The sequence below is a fragment of the Lepidochelys kempii genome, chromosome 3 (assembly GCF_965140285.1).
Source record: "Lepidochelys kempii isolate rLepKem1 chromosome 3, rLepKem1.hap1, whole genome shotgun sequence".
NCBI lineage: Eukaryota > Metazoa > Chordata > Testudines > Cheloniidae > Lepidochelys > Lepidochelys kempii.
In genome coordinates this window covers 132988195-133014859 of record NC_136382.1, presented here as the reverse complement: position 1 = coordinate 133014859, position 26665 = coordinate 132988195, and the positions used below count along the sequence as shown (strand labels likewise).

Below are 26665 nucleotides of genomic sequence, written 5' to 3'. Positions count from 1 at the left end.
ATAATATCACTATATTGAGTACTTTGGCTGGATCAGACTACAGTACATTGTTTTAATTAAGGGCTATTAGTATATTAGATTATAGATCAGACTCACGCTGCCAAAAACCATGAGATTTCCAAGGCTGGTTTGAAAAAAAAATCATCATTGGAGGCAACAGGTAAAAAATATTGTGCAGATTAAGTGACTGTCTTTGAAAATGTGTGTCATTCTGAGTATATTTAAGCAAAATGATACAATAAGGGTATGTGTTATATTGGGACGTCCCTGTTTTCAGGTGGGTTAAGTCAAGTCTGAGGTCAGAGTACTTTCCTAGAGTACTGTTGCACGGCCAGTTTTATCCCTAATATCAGTCACCTAACTAGCATAATTGCTGAAAGACAGGATTGGTTTCCAGAGTCCCTTGAACCCAACTCCTTTCTAAAGTTGCATTCATCTGTGCTTCCTGGCGTACGAAATACTGAGGAGCCTTAAGACATCTTCATTGCAGCATTAACTCATGTGATCGGCACCTAGGTCTGAGCATCTGGGTTTGTCTAGCTCAGCTGTGCATGGCCAGACCGCAAAGCCTTACCTGAGTTACTGTGTCCTCAGTGGTGTGCACTCACCCCTGGGTGTTGCTAGGACTGCTAGGGGCATATTCCATGGTTCTTAGCACGGCAGTAAGATGAGCTATCCTGTGATTCTTTCCCAGTGAATTGTCAGAGAACTTGTCTGTCCTTCTGGGCTCATGGGGTAATTGTGGGAAAGCACTGGAGGACTATCAGCCCTCAAGAGGTTTAGCCTGCATCCACATTGCAGAATGGGTGGGTCATCAATCCAAGTGAAAGCCTCACTCCGATTCTAAACTATCACCTCAGACAATCCAGCTAGCCCATGAGACAATTGTATGTGTAGATGGGAGGGAGGTTGAGGGCCACACCCAAGTAAAAACCTGTGTTAATTCTGCCGTGAAGAAATACCCTGGTCAATGAAGAACTATTCTGTGTTGGTCTATTTCAGACTAGTTTTACTCTGTTGACAACATAGGTCATCTCATTTGGGTCCTCCAGATCATCTCCTATAGTCACATGCAAAAGGAGATCTTCCACCACCCCCTCTCTTTGCAGCTATGATCTGTGTATTAGTTGAAGTGGTCTCCTAATTAGCACCTTGCTTTCCCTTTTGTTTTTTGATTCAGAAGTTACAGGAGAAAGGTCCATCTTTTGATATACCTAGTATTTATCATCTTTTAGCTTTTGTGGGTAGGCGGAGAGGTCCTCCAAGCCCATGTCAGATCTTAGAGCAGCTTTTCCCCAGATAAAGGATGTGCCCCTCTTAGAGAAAAGGATGCACAGACAGACCTCCCAACTGTTCTCCAGGGTCCAGCTTTTATTTCTTTTTTAAAAAGTTAGTGTCTAGCTGTTACTTTGTTTAAAAAAAAAAAACATGTGAAAACATGACCCAAATGTACTTGTGCAGCAATGTCTGCCTGAGTCTCCAAAGAGCCTGAAACAGTAGTGTGGGAGTGTCAGTTGTACCATTCGTTTCAATGGCTAAAACGCCAATGATGACACTTTAAATGTCAACATTTTCAACTATTCCACTGTTCAGCAAAGCACAGAAGAAAGGAGAGGAAGCATCATGTTATAAGAATCTGTACAATCTACTCTGTATGTCTGCATCCTTAAGTAAGACTTTAACAAACACCTGTAAGGGTTGGAGGGCCATGATTGGTTTCCTTTTTCTGAAGCAGGACCCCTCAACTTTAAAAAGTTTGGGAAATGCTGCCTTAGAAAATTCCCATTTTCTTCCTCTTTTTCCACTCAGATGTCCGGTGTCACTCCAGGCTGTATATCAATGTAATCTCAAATAAAACCAACAGTTACTTCAGATTTACACTGATGTAACTAAAAATAGAATCTTTCTCCTTTCCTGTTTGCTCATCCCATTCCAGATAAACCTTTTTCTGTTCTGTACCAGCTGGACTGGATGTTTTATCTCTTCCTCTCTTTTGATTTGTCACAGTCACTCCTCAAGTTTGCACTGCTTGATAGACTTAGATAACCTGGAGACATTCTCCGGTTATGAGGACTCTTTAGGGAATTGCCAATGTTTCCCATTTAAACTTGAGGCTTAGCTTGAGACTTCAAACCCTCAGGCTAGTCAGGATGTCAAAGCTGTTCTTTATTTATTCTTTTGACTGGCTGAGGAGCCAGAGCTCCAAGCACTCTTTTAGTGTGACTTCCAGCTCTAAAATGAATTTGAGGGCAGTTAGTTTCCAGATAAATGATGCATACAATCATGTACCCATGTGCTGTTGCAGAGATGCTGTACAAAAACTGTCACAGGATGAAGTGCTAAGCAAAGAAATGGTTAATTTTTAAGCTTCCTTTGCTTTTGAGAAACAGCAGTCCCTAACACAGTGTATCCAAGCATCTCAGAGTGGCGATTTAAACAGTACTGTTGGGGAAGGGGAGACTGGTTTCTGCAGATTTGTCTATGCTGCAAGTGAAGGCGTGATTGTTGCATGTGGATAGGCGTAGCCACCTTAGCTTTAGGTACATCTACACTGCATGCTTCTTTCGGCATCGTATAAAGTACATAGGCCCCCTACTAAGGTATAATAGCAGTGTAGCCAGGGAGGCACAGCTTAGGCAAGCAAAGACATACTGACGGGTGTGGGTACGTCCCCAAGTACATACCCTACGTGGCCCTCTACAAGCCCAAGCACTACCTCCCCATCTACACTGCTGTTTTTAGCATTGTAGTGTCAGGCTGACTGCTTGCTGCTGGAGCCTTTCCCCTCTGTGGGAAAAGACTCCCCCAGCAGGGCCAAGCTCTGGCAGCTGGGAGGCAGCAGGGAAATGCTGTGGCAGGGGAGAGGCAGCGGGGAAAGGCTCTGGTGGCTCCCTGTTGCTGGATCCTTTCCCCGCAGCAGGGAAAATCATACATACCTTGGGTCCTTGGAGGGTTTGTACTCTGGTTGTTAGCACACGCTGAAGCGAATGCCACCACGTCTACACTGCTATGGTTACCCATGCTAGCTACATTAAAGCTAGTGTAGTAAGCCTACCTGTGCTACCCTGGCACCTTCACTTGCAGTACAGTGATGTCTTCTAAGAGGAAAAGTAACGCTGTTCCCTCCAACTCTGTGACTCTTTGGTCTGTTCTTACGATAACCGTGAAACTTACAGAGTCCTGTTGGCTAAGCATTTGGGAAAGCAGGATTCTAATTTCATTATCATAATTACCAACTAGAAAAGAGGTATAGCAAGGAAAAAAATGTCCCACATCACACACTAGCATTTGAGGAAGGAACACTGTTCTCCACTTAGCTTTGGCCCCATAGATCACAGCAAGAAACCCGCTAACCCCACTTCAATCCCAGAATGACTCAGTGAAGTCAGGTTTTCTTTTAGGTGCAACATGGAAAAAGTGGCTCATGCCGGAAGGAGAACAGAATAAATGTTTGCAAGTCAACAACCTGAACTGAGTTTTCTCAGTTCTAGTGGGCAGACTGTCAATCATCTGCTAATAAGGTAAGAAAGTATTATCTGCACTTTACAAATGGCAAAACAAAGGCACAGTGTTTAAAATGACTTGCGTGGGGCCACACTGCAAAACAGCAGCAGAGCTGTGCTCAAAACCCATAACTCTCAGATACCGGCACTTCCCTCTGACCACTATATTTAGTATCAGTGGATCGAATTACTTCAAATACATAAATATGTAGTGGACTTAATTGTCTACTAACTTATACCAGTTAAACCCCTATGTAAACTTCAATGAGTTCAAAAGATCTACTCTTAACATACACCCATGTAAGTGAGATTAAAGTCAGATCCAGTACACAAACTGCTGCATATTTTCATTCCTTCCAGTCTGGCTTGTCCATTTACATCAAAGCTAAGAAACACAAACTACATGTATATTTATCTTCATTTTAGCACCCCGCTTATTTTTGTTAGCAAGCATGTCTTATAATAGTAATTTTGTTCTGATGCATTACTGCTTTCTCCTGTTGCAAAGAGCCAAATAAAACTATAAAGAGAAAATGAGCATTCAGAAAGGAATTATGAAGATGTCAAATTGGTTTGACAAGGAACTCTTGAGGTTTTTCTACCATTCCAAACAAAAACAGGCCTATGACAGTATTACTTTTGGCATACCGACAAAACCAACGTTTTGATACATCTTTGTATACTGTTCTCAAGTTCATGTGACAAAAGCACCCATTTACGTAATGCCAAATTCTCGCTGCTACTGAGTTAATTACACAGATGTACATCTGAAGTGAGATCAGAACATACAACATATACTTAGAGGAATGATGGGCTTGTGGTTAAGGCACTGGACTAGAACTTAGCAGAGCTGCGTTCTTTTTCTGGCTCTGCTACAGACTTCTTGTTTGACCTTGGGCAAGTCATAGACTCCTTCTGTGCCTCAGTTTCCCCATTATAAAATAGGGATAATAATGCTTTTGAGCTTCAGAGGGGTAGCCGTGTTAGTCTGGATCTGTAAAAGCGGCAGAGAATCCTGTGGCACCTTATAGACTAACAGACGTATTGGAGCATGAGCTTTCGTGGGTGAATACCCACTTCGTCGGATGCATGGAATGGAGATTTCCAGAGGCAGGTATAAATAGTGTCTTCTCTATTTAAATTGTAAACTCTTTGAAATAGGGACTGTCTTTTGTTATGTGTATGTACAGTGCCTAGCACAATGTGGGTCTTGTTTTTAGGGCCAGTAGGTGCTACTGTAATACAAATAATAAATAAGGGAAATAGAAGACTTGTAATTCGGCTGTTCAGATGACGAATGGACCAAAATATGGATGAGTCTGTGGACCAGTCTTCATATATTATTCTTGAGTGACTGCACTTTTACCTTGTTTCTAGGCAGAGCCATAGCACTGTTAATAACTGCTATTTTGGGGAAGGTTGGGAGAAGAGGAGCATCTGAGTATTGTCAAATGTTGCAAGATCAAATATTTGTGTAGGTTTTGAGCTTTTTCTTTTGCTAGCTGAGACCGTCTTGGTGCTCTAATTTATAATACTAACAATTACAACATTTATACAAATCCACTGATTCATCTCTTCAAAATGTTTTTGCCCAGGCTGCTTGAGCTTGCCAGTCCAGACCTATCCTTCAGTAACCATATGGAAATGCAGGTTGGCTGCCGACACAGACAGGGGCATGGCTGGGTAGCTACAATCTCTCTCCATGGTCAGTTCTAAGAGGGAGGGAGTTTTTTGTTTACGATTCTGTCAGTGTTGGGTAGGCATAGAGTCAAATCAGGCAGAACAGTTCCAGCTGGTGTCTCACTAGTAAAGCACCAGGTGCAGGATTTAGCCTATAAACAATTAATATGACATTGGTCAACTAACCCGCTCGGTATGTTAAGACAGCAGCCAAAGCAAAGCCTCAAAATATAAATAATTGGAAAAACTGGTTTAATGACTTTGTCTTTTTTTTTTGTAAGATAAAAAAGAGCATTGCGTATTCCAGTGTATGTACTTCATTTATAAGAGTTTATAAACTTTAATCTGGAAAACACCCCAAACGGTCTGCAGCAAGTACTTATTCGAAATATTTCTTGTTGTTGATTTGCACAATGAACAGTGTGTAACTAGGTGCTCTGTACCTCAGACTAATAGATAATTAGCTTAAAATGTGTTCCCCATCCAGTGCAATTTGGAAATAAAATATGAATGAGAAAAACGTTTAAAAGGGCCTTAAATCCAGTCCCTTATTGGAATTTAATTAGGGACTCGAGATTATGGGCACCAGTGAGATGACTGACTGAAATGTAGGCACAAAAGTACAAATTGGGCTCAGCAATGATAATTGCATAGTTTTATAATATAGAGAACCTGGAGGCCTCAGGTATAACTAAATCCCCAAAATTCCAATAGGCAACATGGCCCAATCACCGTCTCTACCCGCTGTGCCGCTGTGTGGTTGATTTTTTTTTTAAAGAAACATTCACACACAAGTTAAGAAAGGCACCAATTTTCCAAAAATAACGTGCGAGTTCATTTCCCATCATGCTGAATGCTAACCTTGTAGATAAACATCGTACTGCAAGGATGTCTACAGATCTTTTGTGCCACTGCTAAATTAAAATTTAGGCTCCTAAGTGAGATCTACTGCAAAGACTCAATTTCTGCTCTATCAGTAGATTCATATATAATTTAAAAAATATTTTGAAATAATAGTGTGCAGTTATTATGGATGCATTGATAGTAACTCCATTCTTAAGTCAAGTTTTGCACTTAAAGAAGGGAATCAACCTGTTTGTTACATGTGAATAATACAGCCCATCCTCCCCAAAATTACAGCACTTTCTCTGAGTATGGAATGAATTTTCTGAAAATTTACAAATAAATCAGATAACTGGATCCAGAATTACAATTAATTAATACTGAATCCCGTAATAAATTTAGCACCTAGTCCAGACCTATGACATCATAAGGGGAAAAAATGAAAAAAAAATCAAATACTTCTTTAAAATGAGTTTAATTTAATCTGGGTCCACAAATTCTAAAATGCCTTACTCTTAATCATATGACTACTGCATATGTCGGTAGTGGGTAATTACAACACCCCTAGAATATAGTTTACCCTAAACTACTGAAATGTGCTCTCAAGCTTAACTCCATCTTAATGTAATAATAATATTATCTGGGTATATTATCTATATATGGAAGAGAGCTGCTTCTTCTGTTAAAATAAACAATTCCCTCCCTAGTTTAGACAAGCAGTGTCACTGGATACCTCGTTAGTAGGTCATGAAAAATATACACCAAGGTCTTCACAAGATATGAGTATAAAGCAATGTATTGATTTTTTCAGGGATGGGGAGAGGAGAGGTCATACTGTAGATAGATAGTTTCAACTGTTGTTTAACACTGACGACAGAGTGCTGAGAACTGTCTTATATGGGGTGACACAAGTCACCAATGCTCTCAATAAAAGTGAGTATTCTACATTTTCTAAAACAAATTCACAATCCTCTACTTCTAAAAAAGGAGGTAACAGCTCAAAAATAGAGAGGGAACAGTGCCTGTCAGCATCTTTCATGCCTAGTATTGGCACCAGTAATACTTTACCCGATGCTCGAAGATATAGAGGCAGCAAAAACCCTGCCAGTGACATAGAAACTATTCCAACCGCTTCCTGATAGGAGATCTGCTCTGTGGATACTGCACAACAATATCTCAGAGAAGTAAATGGACTCTGCCTCAAGCTCAATGTACTAACACAAATCCTCCCGCTTGCTGGTTACACTAATGCTGCAAGCAAACCTAGCTCTGATAGCACCTTAAGACTTGTTTGGTTATTGTATGCACTGAATGTTACTGCTAGGAGACATTAATACAGTCTGAGAGAGATGAAATTATTGTATGGATTTTTGTGCATGCAGAGGGTGTAATTTTTGAAGGGGTTTATTTTTGTAGCTCCTAAAGCAGACAGAAATAGGTACAAAATGCACTTGATTGTTGTAAGATATATTTGTGGCGGTGGTGGGAAGATTTCCTCAGCTTTCTAATGCAAAGAGGACTTATTCACCTCTCCTCCCCTTTTCAGCTGTCGGTATACAACAGACATTGCTGCACCTGCATTAGCGTACCAGCACACTGGGCTATAATAGGAGATCAGAATGTGGATCATCATATTTTCTTAAAAGACATTTTAATCCCTACTTCCAACTGGCAGACAGTATACAGTACCACTTAGCTATAAATATATGTTTGGTCAACTTCTCCAGTGCAGACACCATCCTCCCTCTCTGAATTCTAATTCAACAGTTTGTATATAGGAATTAGTGAAGTTAACACACTTTTTTTTGTCACTGTTGTTTTCACCACAAAGTTCCTCTTCACTCCAGTCTCAGATACATCCCCCAAACTGGCTCCTCCTATATCGTGACACAGTAACAGTAAGCAAGCTGTCTAGTCTTCAAATTAATCAAATTGTGCCCCTCATAAAACTTTCAGCATAAAAAGCCTTAGAACTATTGCTACAGCATAACCGGTGAGACATTTTCCGCCTGGCTTGAATTAGACCTGATATTTCGTTTACGCCCATTAAAAACCGTTTGAAGTAATTTAAAATACAAGATGGGGTTTCTGCTTTCAGACAGACATTTCACAATACCACTTTTTTTTTTTTTTTAGAACATTCAGGCTTCATTTTCAGAAGTGCTGATTTCCCACCACTCCGAATGAAATTAATCAGAGCTGTGGGTACTCAGCACCTCTGAAGAATCAGACCCATGTATGTTGAAAAGTACAAGTACACATGAACACTTGACTATATGCCTAAACCACATGTAGGTGTAATCTCATACCATACTCAGACAGTGAGTTATCTAGTCACACAATGGTCAAACCACACAAGGAGAAAACATTTCTCCAAGTTCTGCATCACTTAATGTGGGGGTCACTGTAGAACAGGGGGTGGCACTGACTACTGAGAACAGGTCCAAACTCTCTCTGTGCATAATGTACAACACCCAGGATAATATGGGTGCAGAGCAAGCATCAATGTGCAAAACTGCATGCATCTATTCAAGAAACCACCACAGCTGCACTAACCAGTCTCAGGATCTGTGAGTGACATGACTATTACAATCTACTGGACAGAAGCAGCAGTGGTTCACCATCCATAATGGTTTGTAAAGCTATCATCCTATTACTGGCAACGAGTGACCATCCAGCTACTGCCACCAGACAAGCTGTGCCCCAATACTGACTACTGCCTTGCAGTTCTGTTCCAGAGATACCACATCATGGGAAGCTCTGGCTGACCCTCTGTGTGCCACCTTTGGGTTTTGTGACTTAATTTGGATGCGCAGACCAAGATGAACGGTATGGGACTGTACTTCTCTGTTTTTGTATGTCACAGCCTGAGTATGTTTTGTGTGACTGTGGACACAAGAGGTGATCACTGCTTGTGCATCTCACCCTCCAAACATCTCACCCTCTGTCAGAGCTCTCTGCATGTCTGAGTGACAGCGATTGGCATGTTTGAGCACACTGGTGAGAGGAGAGGGGCTACGTGAAACATAACACAAGCAAACTCCAAAACATAACTAGGAACACAGCAAGCCATGGCTTATCAGACATGCTTTAATTCTTGCCATCTCATCAACCTTCTGCCAAGAAGGAAGCTGCCGCATGGGCATGTGGGGGTGTTCAGGAGCAGCTTCAACACGACAACATGCATCAGAGCAGCTTCTTATGTGCAGCGACCCAAGTACTAAGGTTCCCACTCAGGTTCTTTGCAATTATGTGACACCTCACTACCACCTCTCACATTTCCTCAGCTCAGTCTGATCTATCTTCCCACCTCCTCTGCAGTGGTACAGAATACTGGATGTTGTGGCACATGGGTATGTTAATTACTGCCAAAATCATGCTGCAACCCTGACCATTCTGTCCCCTCATGTTTCCTGTATTACAGTTGCTGAAGAATGTTCTTGGAAGAGCATCCACACTGGTCTATATTTTTTTGCTGTCCTCCAGTGTTCAGTCGCACAGACACCTTGCCACGTGCTGTGTGAGAACACGTTCCCATCTCTTCTCTGTATTCCCTCTGTCTGAATGATACAATCTCTCTGGGCTGGGCAGGCTTCTGAATATGCAAGTGAACTACTACTACTGCACTGGCTTCATTTAATGTACCTGGGATAATTCCAGTTCCTGTTGTGAGATGTTCCTGTGGGTAATGTCATCTACTGGCTTGCAAGTGATAATCTGCATTGGGCCAGAACTGTTCATAGAAATTGCTTTCTGGTGTGCACATCCATTTGTGTAAGGAGTCAGCATAGCTGGATATGATTTGCAGGTGGCTCACAGTGTAAGTAATTCCTTTTTCTAACTCTGTCTAGTCACCATGATCCAGCAACTGCCCTGCAGCTTTCTGTATCACTGCTGTGTATTAGTCTGCTGGAGGTGTTTACATTCTGTGTCTCAGGCCATATGCTGCCTGTACTATCTTGTAAAAACTCTGCTATCTTGGCAGCTGCCTGTGGCTGATGACTGGACACTGTCCATGTGCCATTGTTGTCATTCTTTTCTGACAACAGGTGTTTTCTCTGTCTTGGTGTCTGTAGGATTCTGTACTCCTTTTGTGTGTCAACACTGTTCAGAGGCCTATGCATGGCTTTGTCATGATTCACAGCTGAGGCCAATGGCATGAGAGGCAATTTCCATCATCTTGAACTAATTTTTTGCTTAGATAACCTTCACCCACAAAAGCTTCTTCCTGCACATGATGTCATCATGCACAGCTGAACTTTCTCTGGCCTGTGTAGTCTCATTTGGGCGTGATCTCACAGTCTGGCTGTCCACAAAGACAGTAATTTTAGTTCATCTCTTGAGGTAGGGTATCTTGTCTGGATTTTTCCAGCTTCTATGCAGCCTTTGGATTTACTGGTGGTAATACAGAGTAGTGGCTTATCCAGATGGCTACCCCATATTGCAACCCAGTAACAGTTCATTTTTGAATTTGCATAGCTGGACAGCAGGGGAGTATATATATACTATGGGATGTGAAATAAGGTTTACTTCCTGTGTAATTAATTTGCTTGCTGTAAGTGGTGCATGTCAACTAAACTTTCTCAATATGCAAGCTTCAGCCCACGGTATCCCAGTGTGGAATTGGGCCACTGTGAATTTATACTACTCCCAAGGGCAATATAAATGTAACTACAGATTTATTATCTGACCACTCAGTTTATAGCAAAAAGAGGCTGTCCCCCCATTTATTTTTGACAGGAAATGCATCTCAATCTACTTCATTATTTTAGACTTTGCTCAAAGATACAAACTGTAAGATCTGACATCTTTATTTACAAAATGATTGCAAAACAAGATACCAAAAAGATGACAAACATCCAGGATAACATTTATATTGAAGATCAAAACTCCAAACATTTATATACTTCTGAAAGGAAAAATAATTTGTTCAAAGGGATTCAAATAGAATAAAAAAGTATGGTACAGGTAGACGAGGAAACAAGCATTATGATTTTGCTCCATGGTAAAATATCATTATTGTCATACACTAGAGTAAACTAATTATCGCTAGCTGTCTATTTCTCTGGTGCATTAATACTATTTCTTACATCTGTGTTAAAACCACTGCCTTAAGCTTCTGCGGAAGTCACTAGCGGTTTTCCCATTACCTTCAATGGCAGAAAGCTTGGTCCCTTAATTTTGGTCTTGGCCTTGCTTTCCTAAATATTTTTAAATATTAAATATTTTCCTAAATATCAGCCCCCTATTCTGCAATTTTCACCCAAAGGTAATGTCTAAAAAAGGATGTATCTGTTTTAAAGGAATCCCGAGGAAGTTAGCAATTTCCCCCCACCCCCTTATATTGTCTAGAAAGCACTTACCTCATACAAATCATCTGTACCAAATGAAATATCCTCCACAACCTGTTAGGGATATGTCAGAAGATAAACATAATACATTATGTATAAACATGAAGATTTTAATGTAATTGTTTATCAGCAGTATAGCATAGTAAAAATTACACAGGTTGAACTCTCACATTGTTTTGTAGCATAAGTATAAAGAAAGAGTATAGAAGTCAATAAAGGAGAAACCTCAAAGCTAATTTCCACGGAGCTTATTATGGAACGGCAGCCAGGCCATATTTAAGGCTACAGTTTCTGTTATAAATAATCTTGATTTTTACTGCCCCCCGCCCTCAAATCTACAAACAAATGAATAGCATCCTCAAAACTACTAGATGAGATCTGGGGTTGGAGTGGAATCTTCTATGAAGTTTGTAAAGAACAGTAGAAGTTCAAGAAGTCTATGTGGAAAGCAAAACTCTTTTTAGCCACGCCAACAAAAATCTGAAAGAATGAGAGAGGTGAAATGTAGATTATTAGATTTATTTGGTCAATATATTGTACAACGGACCAACGATTATCTGATTAAACTCTAATTTATAAATTAAGTTTGTAGGCCCCAATCATCTATGTGACACTGCACAAGTACATCCTTGTGCCAGTGCAGAGTCCCACTGATGTCCCACACAGACACCATGGTCCTCCCACACAGATTCTTTTACAGGCATGGAAGACTTCCCTGAACTGATCCATAAGGCTACTATTCTCTCCTTCTTCAAAACCTTTCTCAAGGCACATTTCTACTACGATACAAGAAATTAGAAAATATTTAAATGGCTAGGCTGAGGGGTAGTTGGGGAAGTCATGAAACTGTAAAATTATATATTAGTATCCCACATACACACACACTATTTGTAGCCCTCACATGAATAGAGCTAAGGTTAGTGTTTTGACAAAGCAATACACAGTATCAGAGACCTGTACATAGGAAACAAATGATGAACATTTTCAGAACTCCACCTCTACAAAGAAGGGAACTCTGCAAAGACATTAACTCTGTCTTCAGTTTTTGTTTGTTGGGGTGTTGGTTAGTGCATTTTTTGGTTTTTACTGTTTCATGTTCTTGGAAGGATTAAAGTTTATGTGTTACAGATGACTTCATTAAAAAGCTAGCTTTTACCCAGAGATACCAAACAGTGGTTTCTGACACTCCTCAGTATTTCCTTATGGTTAGAATGAGCGGAGGAATCTTAGGCATTGCTGTGTAGTAAATGTGGGTACATGCTGGCTGTACAATGATGACCTGACCACTGTATACAAGCTTGTTGTTACAGAATCCCTTTGCAGGTTGGATTAAGGCTATAGAAAACATACTCAAACACTGACCTTCACTGATGCTCAATGTTGACATTTAAGATAGATAAATTTAAAGTCTCCAAATGATTTTTGAATCTCTACAAATACAATATTTAATTAAACTAATATGAAAGTACATTTTGTTTAGATTTCTACAAGTGTTGCCCTTTATATCTGGCACATTTACTTCCTGGATCTGAGGGTACTTTAATCTATGGTAATGTGTTGCATCCCACTGACAAAGGCTTTATTGCTGACTGTTCTCACCAAATTCTGACAAACACTATATCACATACAGTTTTGACTTAATTTTTAATGTTTGTCATTTAAAAAGTATACTGTTGTCATTTCTTTTTAGTGAGAGTCCATTTCAATATCACAGAGTATTAATATCTCAAACATAGCTAATCAAACAAAATGCTGTGTAATTATATAGCACCTTTTCAACAAGGATCTGAAAGCGCTTTACAAATCTTCTTTACAGATGGGAAAACTGAGGTACAGAGAGGAAAGGTGACTTGCTCAAGATCAAGCAAATTAATAGCACAGCTGGAAGAGAACCTGGCAACCTGCTCTCTACTCTAACAACACACACACTGTTTCAAGCATTGAGATGGAATTATACACGTTACAAATGACTGATGTGGTAGTTACCAAACATGTTGGCTTACCAAAGGTAATACTACTGCAGTTTGTTTTTTTACCTTGGAACTTTAATCACCTGAATTCGCTTGAAATCTAGTAGGTGTTTCCTTCCTTCATAAGGTTAAAGAGGGAACACTGCACAGCATGCCAGAAGAAGAAGAAAAAAAGGACAGGTCAGGAAATGAAACGTGAAGGTTCATGGGTATTCATGATCATAGCGATACCAGATGTTAGGGAGGTTTTAACACACACAAATCTACACAGATATTAGTTATCAGCAGTGCCTCTGATGTTGCTTACAAGGAAAATATCAACAAACAAAAGCCAAAGCAAGGACACACAAGGAGAGATGCAATGTGCAGATGTCATATATCTTGAGAAATGAAGTGTTATTGTATATAAGGCTGGGTAAAATCCTGGTATAATTCAGAAATTACCCAGAAACAAACTATGAAAAAAATTCCAACCTCCTCCACTTCTAAGTAACCAGAGTAAAAATACTTTGAGTCAATTTAGAGCTACAGAAAATTTTAAGGAACAAATCTAGAACCCACTGGGACCATGGCAGAATCACACCCAATTGCTATGATTCCAGTTTGGTTCCTTCAGACTAAAGGTTGTTCTTTACTTAATGCCATGTTGTTCTTACTTAATTCCAGCAAGTTAGTTTTGGTTCCTGATAGAAGAATCATACCTGAAGTTGTCAGAATCTATCTTTACTCCGTCTGGTGCAAGAGTACTTTGGCTTCGTTCAGACTGAGTAGTGTTGTTTTGGGGCTTGCTCCAACAAGTTAAAGAAGACTGATCTGACCAGCTATTGGTAGTTCCAGTGGGGTGCCATTTATTCTCAGGTGTTTCTGGCTGTTCCCATTTGATTTAGTTCTGGCAAAAACCAGTAAAGGTGCTTCTACCAGCAGGGTTGTCATGGGTTGTAGATGTTTTCCCAGCTCTACAGTTGGTTTTTCAGGGGAAGTTTGTTAGATATGGTTATTCTGTGGTGCCGCAGGTAGTTTCAAGAGTGCTTTGGCAATTTTCAGGGAGTTTATTGTTCCATTAAACACAGTATATTTAATTCTGAGTTCTACATAAGCAGGTTAAAAAGAGAATAGTATTTGTGAGGATCACTGAGTCTTCAGTGTAAGTACAACTATAAAATATATTCCAACTGCTTAAGAAATACAGGGATAAGGCTGTCAGATAATAAACTTATGATCACGCAGGAAAGTAAGATATCTGGAACTTTCAAAGTATGCAAAGCCTGAACAATCATGACTGAACATGTGATATTCTGTGACCTACTGAGGATATATATTATTTTTTTAAATAGTAAAATAAGCAAGTCTCTTTTATCAAGGAGCAAATCCAACAGGATCTTGAATGAGTGGCTGTTCCCCTTCTCCTGTTTCAAACCCCTTTTGCATAATAATAGTCAAGTTTTTAATGAAACCTGTGAGCAAAAGTTAATTGTATGTGAGGAAATTGTATTTATAATACATTGCCATGAACCCAGGATCCAGTTTACAATAATGTTTTGTCAGAGGTAGCAAGATAAATGACTCGAAGTGAAAGTGTATGAACTAGTAATTGTAATACTGACAAATGAACCACTAGAATCCAGCCTTCAACCCCTCATAACATTTCAGTATAAAGTGAATCAAGTGCCAGGCTGCCAGTCTATGTGAAGTGTGTGTGTGCATATGTATTATTATATCCTCTCTGACATTGTTTTGAAGATAACAATTCTGCAAGCTACAAAACAAATGATGCCTCTTTTCCTCTTTTTTGGAAAGGAGTTAATATTCTTCAAAGGATACCACTCCTCTTTTGATACCCCATACCCTAGAACAGAGATAAGATCATTAAAGGGGGTCACCCCCATAAAAATGAGCTCAATATTATCAAGATATCTTAGAAGGACTCTATAAGGACTCAAAGAATACCATCAAATAATTTGGTAAATGTACATTCTTCCTTAAGTGAGTGTCTATAATCTCCATCCCTTGTCACATGATAAATTATCATGTGGTTAATTACTAATGATCATCATTAAGCTTTTCCCTAAGAGATACCTTAAAACCCTTTCAGTGGTCAAATGAAAGAGTAACTAAAAAGCATACAACCTATTTTGCCATAGACAGAGCTATTTTTAAACGACCATAAAAGTTCCACAGGTATGCATCATGACAGAGTTTAAATGCCGGAAAAGAGATGCCAGACCTCTTGAGTAAGTGCATTTACAGATCAGAGGACTTGCTTCCTTCTTTCACCCAATTTCTCTTTCTCAACAAGTAAAAAAAAATTATTGCCATGGCTACAGAAAGGTGTAATGTATTTATTAAATATTCCACCCCATAACTGGCTGTTAGAAGCCGTTTGTGAAAGATACACTCCAGGCCTTCTCTCACTAGACATACACTGCCCAACATTCCTGTTCAGATGCTACTAGCCTGTTCTGCTACTGTCTACACCACAATACCAATGATGAAAATTTTTGTACAGATTTTATGCTCGACAAAAACAAACAAAATCTTGAAAATGTAATGTCAAACTAAGGGCATAAGTAGATATGTCTTATTTAAAGGAGCCATATGGGGTCAGATCTTAAGATCTTCAAAACTGAATAAAGGGCAAAGAAACACAGGAATCTGGTAAGCTAAGGTAGTAGAACTGAAGCTGAAGCAGCTCTGGAATTGAATTTCCCATGCCATTGTAAGCAGTTTCATTTGTCTCAAATGTGTAAGTTGGCCTGATTTTTCTAAAATGAAATGAAGCACCTAATCACTTGGTCAATGTAGTATTGAGGCAGTATTGAGAAACTAAACAACTTTCTCTGGGGAGCAATTGAGAAAATCATGGTAAAATTTGTTTTCAGTCCTGTAGTAGCTGTGTTGGTCCCAGGATATTACAGATTATTGTAAGGAGCCAAAAGAAAGAAAGCCATGAAAAACACCTTCAAAACATGAGTCTGGGAACTTAAGTTCATAACTCTGCTAGACACCAAAAACCATGGACTGAATAAAGACATTGGATTTATAGTTCATTACAACAATCTGTAACCCACTAACCCTCCTTTGTCATACAACTGTAGAGGTGTAAACTATCCACTTCACCTTGAATGGACTCTTGCAACCTGTGTTAACTCCTTATCTGTTCCACCTTGTATTTAGCTGTGATATTCTGAGTACTCTTCTGAGAAGAGCTCTGTGTAAGCGCGACAGTTTGTCTCTTTCACCAGCAAAAGTTGGTCCAATAAAATAAATTACCTCACCCATCTTATCTCTCTAATATCCTGGGACCAACACAGCTACCACAACACTGCAAACAACTATGGAAGATATCAAATTTTACTGTCTGAAATGGAAGTTCCACAACTTGAAGAAAAAGGAAACCAAACTTAACAGCGTCCTCTACTTCCTGAGCAAATTCAAGAGGACTCCCAGAGGACTAACCATCTATAAATCTCTGACCACTTAACTACATACAACTCTAAATATGCTAAAGAGCTCTGCAGAAGGACTTCAGAAAAACTGGGGAACCATCTCCAGCACCTCACATATTCCAGAAGGGATGCCCCTCAAACAAGACATCATCACATGCTCCCATACTCTGAAAAGAAAAAAAACCAGGAAACCTACCTGGAGATCATGCAAGAAAGCCAAAACAACTATAACCCAACCCCCACCCCATCCAACACAAAAACAAAAAATGGAAATAACTACAACAAATTCACAACCCACAGAATACTTCCAGGAGAAACCATGACACCAGGACCCACCACCTGGATACTAGGCGACACCCCAACATCATCAACTTATCAAGGCTACCCCTTACCAGAGCTGAATTATCTACTTTCCAAGAGACTGAACTTCTGCCCCACCACAGAACTTGATGCCCTACTAACATATGAGAACTAGAAGAATTATTTCACTGATTCTGCCTCAAAGAAGTCTTTCACAACAAATACAATATTGCTCACAGTATTGTCCCCAGTGATGGTCATAAGAAAAAGGAATCATCAATCCCAAACCTCCCCAGATTCTCAGTTGCACTTTTGGAAGAAGAGTCAAGCTTTACCCAAGCAACAGAATTGCTGGCATTATCTTTGCAGATTCACCAAGAACAGCAGATAAAATTAAATGACAGCTGGCCATTTAGGATGAAAATGCCCTCTGTGTTACCACTTGTCCAGCTATGTAAAATGTTTTATTTTTCAAAAGGTTGAAAATACCATTCACAGCCTGATTCAGAATAGAATTTTACTAGATCAGAGGGGAATTTACAGTAGGGTAATGGCCTGCCTTCTGCTAAATCCCAGTCAATACAAATGCACAATTAAACATCAATTTTCTATGTGGTGCAGAGTTCAGTGGCTGTTAACACTAAGTGCTCCTAAGCACCCATTTAATTTTTGTCAACAAAATTCTAAAGAAATAAAAACAATGCATATCATAGGGTGGTTGGTTTTTTTTTTTCACATTACATGGTGTTGGATGGTATGACTCCTTAGCAGCTTGCTTATCCTTGCAGTGCTGTTAAATGATTACTGGGTAGTTGTAAATATTTAAGACAGAAATTCCAAAGCAAACCACAAAACTTAAAAGAAATATGTCAAGCCCTTTAAGCCTCCTCATTTTTTCCTTTTTAATATTTGATGCAAACTGGAAGTCTGCCAGCATCTGAACTGGAAAGACTTAGCCCATTCCACTGACATTAGGGACCCTGCTTCTCCTCTCCCTCATGCAGATGTAAATCAGGAATAAAAAGTCAATGGAGTCACACTAGCATGAAACTGATGTAAGTGAAAGGAGACATGGTTGATAATTTGTGTTAAATCCATAAAGAATCTTATGAGAATATTTTCTCCCAAAAATCGATGTACATTACATATTCTTTCTTTCTTTCTTTCTTAATTTTAAAAAGATTGATGGTGAAAGGAAAAAGGATTGAGAGAGTTTTCATAAAGCTATTTTATTTTTGTCCTTATTTGAGGCCAAATCTAAAATTAATTCTTAATCTGCTTTGCTGACCCTTAACCCTCCCTCTCAAAATGAAAAACAATGACATCATTCAACAATTTGCAGAAAACTCCTAGATACCTCTTTGAGTTCACAGCATTTGGTTTGAGCAATGGGGCATGGAACAGCGCCCCGCTCTGTGCCTTTTGGAAAGTGGCTTTCTTTTCCTCTCTCTGTGTCCAAACAGTGATCAGTAGCAGCATCCATCTCATCTGTTCGGCCCTCTTCTCCCTCTGAAACACAGCAACCAGCTTCTTTCAGCTGAAACCCTTGGATCAACAGCTGACAGGCCTCCAAGTCAGCTTCCCACACTCTTTCGAGCAGCTGGTTCCCACAGCTGAAATAAAAGCCAAAGGAAAATAAAAATTCGTTTCAGGGAAAATAATTCCTATCACATAACTTTTTTTTAACCCTAACCAAAAGGGCAGGTCAATGCTCTCATAAAGAGCTCAGCACTTTTTAAAATGGTAATGAGTTATTTCAAGCTGAGAAGCAGTAGAGGGATTTATCTACTGCAAAGTGGATGTCAAGAAAAATCTGTTGATAAGATGCTATTACCTTCTGTGGTGTGTACAGGAGGTAGCTTAGACCCCATTCTAATTTTACTGAAGTCAATAGAAGTTTTGTCATTGACCTCAATGGGAGCAGGATCAGAGCCCTATTCATTCCCAGAGGCTGTATATCTGTACTGTAAAAAAGTACTCACACAATCTTCCTCAAATTGTTCTGAGAGAGAATGTTATCCCTTCAACTAAAATATTATTTGCTGCATTAAATATGTTGGTCAAATTATACTTTTAAGAAAATGTATGTAACTTTTCAGATTCTTGCTAGAGTGAAACTTAGACAAAAATCTAAAGCATCAGTCAATCCATTTTTATTAATTAAATTAGGGCTGTTTTTATTCTCCCTCAGCCTTCTACCTTTTTTGTCTATTTTCCACAACCTTACTTTGTGGTATTGTACTGTTCTCTTTTTTCCAGCTGAAGAATGAGTTGAAAGGAGGTTTATGTTTAGAATTTCTTCATATTTTGCACGTCTGTAACTTCTTTCAGTCGAAGATCTTTAAGTGCTTTATGAGTAGTATCCTGAAAACCCTTCACGTACAGTTCTTCAGTTGATGTCAATGAGAATTCCATGCATGGAAGGTTTTGCAGGATCAGGTATTTAAACTACTCAGTACCCTCATGACACACAGGCATATATTATCTTCATTTTGCAAGTGCTGAATCCGAAACACAGAAAGGTTAAATTATTTGCTGAAGTACAGTGAAGTGAGTCAGTGGCAGAGAAGGGAATAGAACCCACAAGTCTTGCCTCCCATTTCAGTGCTCTAATGTCTAGATTTTATCTTAACATCTAATAACTGCAGCATTTTCTATCAGTCCTTCAGATCTATCAGTTGTGATGCAATTAAATAATAAGTTAAATTAAAAAACCCAAAATTTTATTCCAACTTTCTTGACTAAATCAGATATTAGTTTACCACAGATACTTAAGATTTTTACTCTGAACAGAGAATAAATTAATTGTAGTTAGTAATAAAATGCTTATTTGAGTGACAACTTCTTACTTTGAACAACAGTATTTTTTACTGCACAAATAAAACTTACCGACACAAACTTGAAGTCAGAGCACAAGTGTGAATAACTGGGAGTCAGAAACTGAGCCACTGGATTAGTTCTTACAGTTTGTATGGATGCATACTTATTTAAGGTGGAATGTTACATGAGGTCTTCAACTTGCTGCCTGAACCCCAAGGGGTTCCAAGCAATGCTAATTAGAAGGGGGGGGAGATATTCAACACATGCCCCAGGAGAATTCTATGTTACCTCCAGTCAACACTCCACCTAGCAAGTAAAATAAAATAAAATAAACCCTACTACTTTCTGTACTAGGATGGTGCTAGTCAGTCATAGCATAATGGCTACATAGTTAAAAACTTTCCCTGTAGGTATACCTCTGACAAGTTTCTTGCCTCTTATAAAAAGTTTGTCAGCACCAATCTACTGTATTTTATGACATATTGACTTTAGACAACTCGAGACTTGACTTGGAACTTCCAACAGGTAGCCCACTTTGATTGGCCAACTTAATAGAAGATTCCATCAATACAATTAGGATAAAATAATAGCTTTTGGTGTATTTCAAGTACATTTTTATGTTGCCACTATATTAGTAAAATTCTGGTACTTCCTGATGTATCCTGAACTAGGTTATCAAATATGTATGTTAATAGACTCTATGTTACTGAACTTTTCAACTGAAAGCAGTAAATGCAGAGATGCTTTTGATGTCCTGAGTCTATTTAATTCTTCGGGCTATCCTTCCATAATTTTTTATTTCAAAATTACTGAAAGTTTAGGGGCATTTTTAAAGCAAATATTTTGAAAATTGCAAACATAAAACCACATGCCAAATACATTAAAAATTGTTTATGTGGTATAATTTTTTGAATATTTCAACATTTTAGATATATAATTAAATGTAATTGAATTACGGTGTTTGGCTTATTCATATTAAATCCACTTTGTAAATGCTTAAATTCATGGATGTTTGTAGTCCTAGTGAAGTGGATGGGACTACTCCTCTTCTTAAAATTAAGCACAGTGTAACTCTGTAGGATTGGACCTAAATTTTGGACAGGTCAAGATTAGGTCACACTTTATATTGAAGTTATATTTATAAATATATTATGCAATATTAATAATTGACTAATAAATGTTATGTATGTACGTTACAGACATAACAGTATGTGTTAAGTACATCAATCAAAGGTATTACAAAAAACCTATTGATTTGTTGGACTCCATAACAATCTTTAAGAACTGATTAAATATTTTTTATAACATATAAAAATCACTTACTGATCCTTTATAAGCTATTTATAAGTGTACTCTTTGTATAAAAAAGCATGACCCAAGAGATATATATATATATATATATATATATATATATAGGGGAATTTGTCCACTGAGGATTCTTTCCATCTTCTGTTAAGTTTACAGGCTATTTCTCCCCTCAGTCTTTGTGCAAGATTCCCAGTCATGTCAACAGGAGCTCTGCATGTGTCTCATCAGCAGAATATTGCTCTAAAACTATTTAGAGTGTTAGCTGGAAGTCCAGGAAAATAGGTTTCCTACTAAGAGTGCTACAGACACACAAAAGTCATCTTTAGCTCTTGTACACTTTAGCCGAAATGAAAACATATGCCCATGTGTCAGGGTTCCTTCCCCACTCTGAACTCTAGGCTACAGATGTGGGGACCTGCATGAAAGACCCCCTAAGCTTGTTCTTACCAGCTTAAGTTAAAAACTTCCCCAAGGTACAAACTTTGCCTTGGCCTTGAACAGTATGCTGCGACCACCAAGTGTTTTAAACAAAGAACAGGGAAAGAGCCCACTTGGAGACGTCGCCCCCCCAAAATATCCCCCAAGCCCTACACCCCCTTTCCTGGGGAGGCTTGAGAATAATATCCTAACCAATTGGTTACAAAATCATCAAAGACCCAAACCCCTGGATCTTGGAACAATGGAAAAATCAGTCAGGTTCTTAAAAGAAGGATTTTATTAAAAAAAAAGAAAGGTAAAAATCATCTCTGTAAAATCAGGATGGAAAATACTTTACAGGGTATTCAAGAGTCAAAACACAGAGGATCCCCCTCTGGGCAAAACCTTAAAGTTACAGAAAACAGAAATAAACTCCCTCTTAACACAGGGAAAAATCACATAAAACAAAAGATAAACTAATCCGCCTTGCCTGGCTTACCTATACTGGTTGCAATATTGGAGACTTGGATTAGGATGGGTTGGAGAAGATGGATTTCTGTCTGGCCTCTCTCAGTCCCAAGAGAGAACAATCACGTAAACAAAGAGCACAAACAAAAGCCACCGCCGCCCCGGCAAGATTTGAAAGTATCTTGTCCCCTTATTGGTCCTTTGGGTCAGGTGCCAGCCAGGTTAGCTGAGCTTCTTAACCCTTTACAGGTAACAGGATGTTGCCTCTGGCCAGGAAGGATTTTATAGCACTGTATACAAAAAGGTGGTTACCCTTCCCTTTATATTTATGACACCATGTTAGAATAGCCAAAATATTTGTATAAAAAGTAACAGGAGCTAGACAAGGAGGTAGCATTTTTTGTAAATCTCAGTGCAGCTTATCTCAGAGATGTCTTCTGATGACTGAAACATGAAGAAAAATGGGTCATGATCCACAGTGGCCAAAACATTGCTTGTGTAGAAGATACTGTTCTTTTAACTGACAGAATGAACCTCTGTGAGGAGCCATATAATGAAAGCTAATAAAGTGAGACTGAAAATAAAACCAAGCATAATAAAATTCATATTCAATAAATACATGTGCAAAAACTTTCCAGCAGTGGGAACATATATTAAATAGAAGGAAATAAATATTTAACTTAGAGAACTGATTCCTAACAGGAGATAGGGTTGCCAAGTCTCCAGGAATTAAAAATTAATCTTCAATTAAAGATTATGTCATGTGATGAAACCTCCAGGGATATGTCCAACCAAAATTGGCAACCCTATTAGGATCAGGACTAAAGTTTTGATTCAGGAAAGTACATCGCACTTGCTTACTTTATGTACATGAATAAGTCCCATTGACATCAAAGGGATGTAAGCATGTGCTTAATTTCAAGTACATGGTCAAGTGTTTTCCTGAATCAGGGCTTAAGTGCAGGCATCAAGAAAAAAAAAAGCTTAGAATTAATGACATTCAGGAAGATGAAAGATGTTTACTATTGATTCATCTTACACACAGTACATGCCTTGGAAAATGTATTAAAGACAGTGGGCCACTAATTTCCCACGGTCTGCAAGCCCTATTCAGGATTCTTTATTTACCCTCTGCTCAAGAAAAACTTGAACTGACAATATGAGGAGTTTTCCCTAGGTTAAAAATGTCTAATGTATTTGTCTAAAGTCAATATGTCATAAAATACAGTAGATTGGTGCTGACAAACTTTTTATAAGGAGTGATGAAATGGGTCTGACAGAAATAACCAGGGAAAGTCATTACAAAGGATACAGGATACCATTTAACATCAGAAGGAAATATGGTCTCGTAAAAAGGGCACAGGACTGGGAATCAGGAGCTTTGGATTCTATTTCTAGCTTTACCACTGACCTACTGTGTGAGCTACGGAAAGTCACTTCATCTCTTTGTGCCTCTGTTTTCCCTCCCACTCTCTGTCTGTTTCATCTATTTAGATTCTGCTCTTTGGGGCAGAGATCTTTCTCTTGTATGTCCATACAGTGTCTAGTTGTCTCTACGAAGGTAACCACCCTGAGGGAGGCCAGAAAGAAGGAGGGAAAGAAAAATCGAGAAAAGTAACGCTTAATCCATACAAAAAACCTAAGACCACCATCTTTTTTGAAACCCAGCCTTTTAATGTAGTTTACCATATTACCATTAATGTTATGTATTAATAGCCATGTTTATACTTGAACATTGCTTAATCCTTCAGAAATTAACCCTCACACCTGTTCTCTCAAACATTTGTATCTAGATTTTCCAGCTTGATTTGCTTTTGATTCTTTAACATGCATTCTGGCACTTTAGCCTCCTGCCTCCTCAGGAGGGGACAGTTGGGGGGGGGAAGTTGGAGGGGGCGAATAGGGGGCGGGGGCCAGGCTATTTGGGTGCCACAGCCTTCCCTACCCGGCCCTCCATACAGTTTCACACCCTGATGTGGCCCTCGGGCCAAAAAGTTTGCCCACCCCTGGTCTACAATATTTAAGAGCTGAACTCTAAACTGAAAGCTAAAGAGAGTCTGAAAATATTATTTCCTTCTTTCCCCTACCCATAAAAGAATAAGCAAACTAACATCAACATCTTGAGAGCATAACTGACTTCTTGGATTTTATGTGGCCAGATTATGTAACTACTATTTCTGTTCTGTGACACTGTTCAAGCAAATAAAGGGGAAGTCAATTTTTTTTATTGCTGAAAACCAATAATGGATATTTTATTATGGTTATTAAAAACAAGACAGTACAATACTAAGCAATAACAATTAGAAAATACTCTTGTACAGGAATCAGAAGGGAAATTAATTTTTGTTTTCTTTTCATCTGCCAGTTATTCATTTTATCTGGCACAAAACTTTAATCATGGCCTGTCATTTTTCTATCAATATTCAATGTCACTGTGTTATAGTTAAATTATCTCTGCTGGAAACACAAAATGATAGATTGCTGCAGTTTACTGTTTTCACTTTGATTCTAAATGCAAGGATGTTGTGATGGAACTGGCATTGCAGATGCAGGAAATTAACTAATTTACAAAGAAATAAGTTGCGACCACGTACTACTCAATTTAGTGCCTCCACTTACTGTACAATATGTTTTTATCATTTTATCTAACCTATAATGTACAGAATTTACTGCATCTCTTAAGAACCATTTTTTCCTCTTTATGAAGAAATGGAGAAATATAGTTCCTACATTAAAACTTCTACTGTAAATAGCCCCTTCTAAGGGTAAAAATTTAGTTTTGGTAGTTGAACAAAAAGCTACCATGGGATTTCTCTTATTACACAGTCTGCACACTGTGCAGTTTCTCAGCCCTATTTTACCAATCATCTAATCTGTAATTTGTTAAAGTACTTTCAAGTTTGGTACTGGCACAAATAAATCCATTTCCATGTCACTTGCCTTTGGATCCTGTGATAATTGTGAAGCCCCATAATGTCAAAAGTTAAGAGATTTGTTTCTTTGATTAGACAGCTATGGTTGAGATGAGATTTTTCTATATTATTTAATACATAACCCTAAATCAGATTTAAATAAGAGGCCTAATTCAGGGAAGCATCTCTATTCAGGATAGCATTTATGCATGCTCCTAATATTGCCTTAATAGGGATGGACTGAAGCACATACTTAAATGCTTTCCTAAACTGGGACCTCAGAAAGTATGTGAATGCCCTCAGATTCCACTGACTTGAGCTGGAGTTGAGGTTGCTCAACCATTCAGAAGCACTTATGATTTCACGGGCACTGCCAACTCTACTACCAGAAAATTTCAGGTTTCCAAACTTTTGCAACTAGAAGAAAACAGCATTTGAGATTTAGGGCCAGATTCTCAGCTCATCTAAATCAGCCTAGCTCCACTGAAGTCAATGTCAATTTACACCAACAGGAAATCTGGCCTGACATTTTGAAACACTATTTAGGTTGAACAAGAGAGGATGAGTGCTTGTTTCTTTTAACAAAATTATATGCATAAGGAGCCTGATCCTCTCAACTCCAATTACAGTCACAGTGGGTTGCAAGTGCTCAACAGCACACAGGAGAAGCTCAGTACAGTGACTGGTTCAAGAATCATCATGTTTTCCAGGTTTGTTCTTGTATATACAAATAAACATTTTACAAAAAGCTCCCTTCTACAAGGGTTATAAGTGGCAGCAGCAAATGTCAATTAAATTTGGGATGTGAGTCATAATTTGGGATGTGCTGAATGAACTGAGTTTATTCAAAGGAATGACTAAAGACAGGAAGAAGAAATGCTCTTTGGTCGAGCTGCAATGTGGAGAGATGTGATGTGCTCATCATGAAAGAATATACTTTGAAATCCACACTAATGTAACTGGGAAGACGCACAAGAATAGCTTGCAGCGTTGCCTAGAAATCAGATAGAGTGGACCACTGTGACCCTAAGCACTCCTGTATTCATACCCTACAACTAGTGCAATTATGTTTGTACAAAATATGCCTTGTAAAGTAGCATCTGAAAGCTAATAGCACACTAGTCATTAATATCTTTGTAAACCTTATATGTGAAGTTGTGTTAACCTTATATGTGAAGTTATAAATTTCCTCTATCAAATGTTACTAGAACAGGTTTAAGAAGACAGTCTAGCGTAGGTAAAGATCATAAATAGGTTTGTCCTAGAGAAAGGAATGTGGGTATATCTCACTTTACATATTAGCTGTAGCAAACCTATCAAGCAAACCAGTAGGGGAGAATTAAAGTGGTTCCTACACCCCAGAGAGAGACAGAAGACTGAATCGCCGGGGAGGTCTTCCTAACTTTGAGAACAAAGACAATTCTTTGGAAATATAAGGGAAGAGAGACTCCATCTTTTTATCTTTCACCTAAGTTTACAAGGAAACCAGTAACTGGTACTTCTGTAAGAGACAGTCAGCCATGCTGCACCAAGAGTAATTGATGAGCAAATCCATCTGAAACAAAGACTGTGCCTTGCTAGATTAAGTTTTAGACTTAGATGCACGTTTTCACTTTTATTTGCTTGTAACTATCTCTACCTTTTACT

The 26665-nt window shown here is 38.7% G+C and overlaps 1 protein-coding gene across 11 annotated transcripts in view; it reads right to left on the bottom strand.

Moving 5' to 3' along the window:
* The window catches only part of DISC1 (DISC1 scaffold protein), a 383371-nt gene that overhangs the window by 19497 nt on the left and 337209 nt on the right, over positions 1-26665 (bottom strand). For 2 of the 11 annotated variants that reach the window (XM_073338073.2, XM_073338072.2), the window contains 2 exons: positions 18451-18706; positions 11390-11431 (listed from right to left, as the gene is read on the bottom strand). In XM_073338073.2, the coding sequence (XP_073194174.1) occupies positions 11390-11431; positions 18451-18706 (298 nt within the window). The other 9 variants (XR_012158151.1, XR_012158150.1, XR_012158148.1 and 6 more) reach the window with 9 other exon arrangements.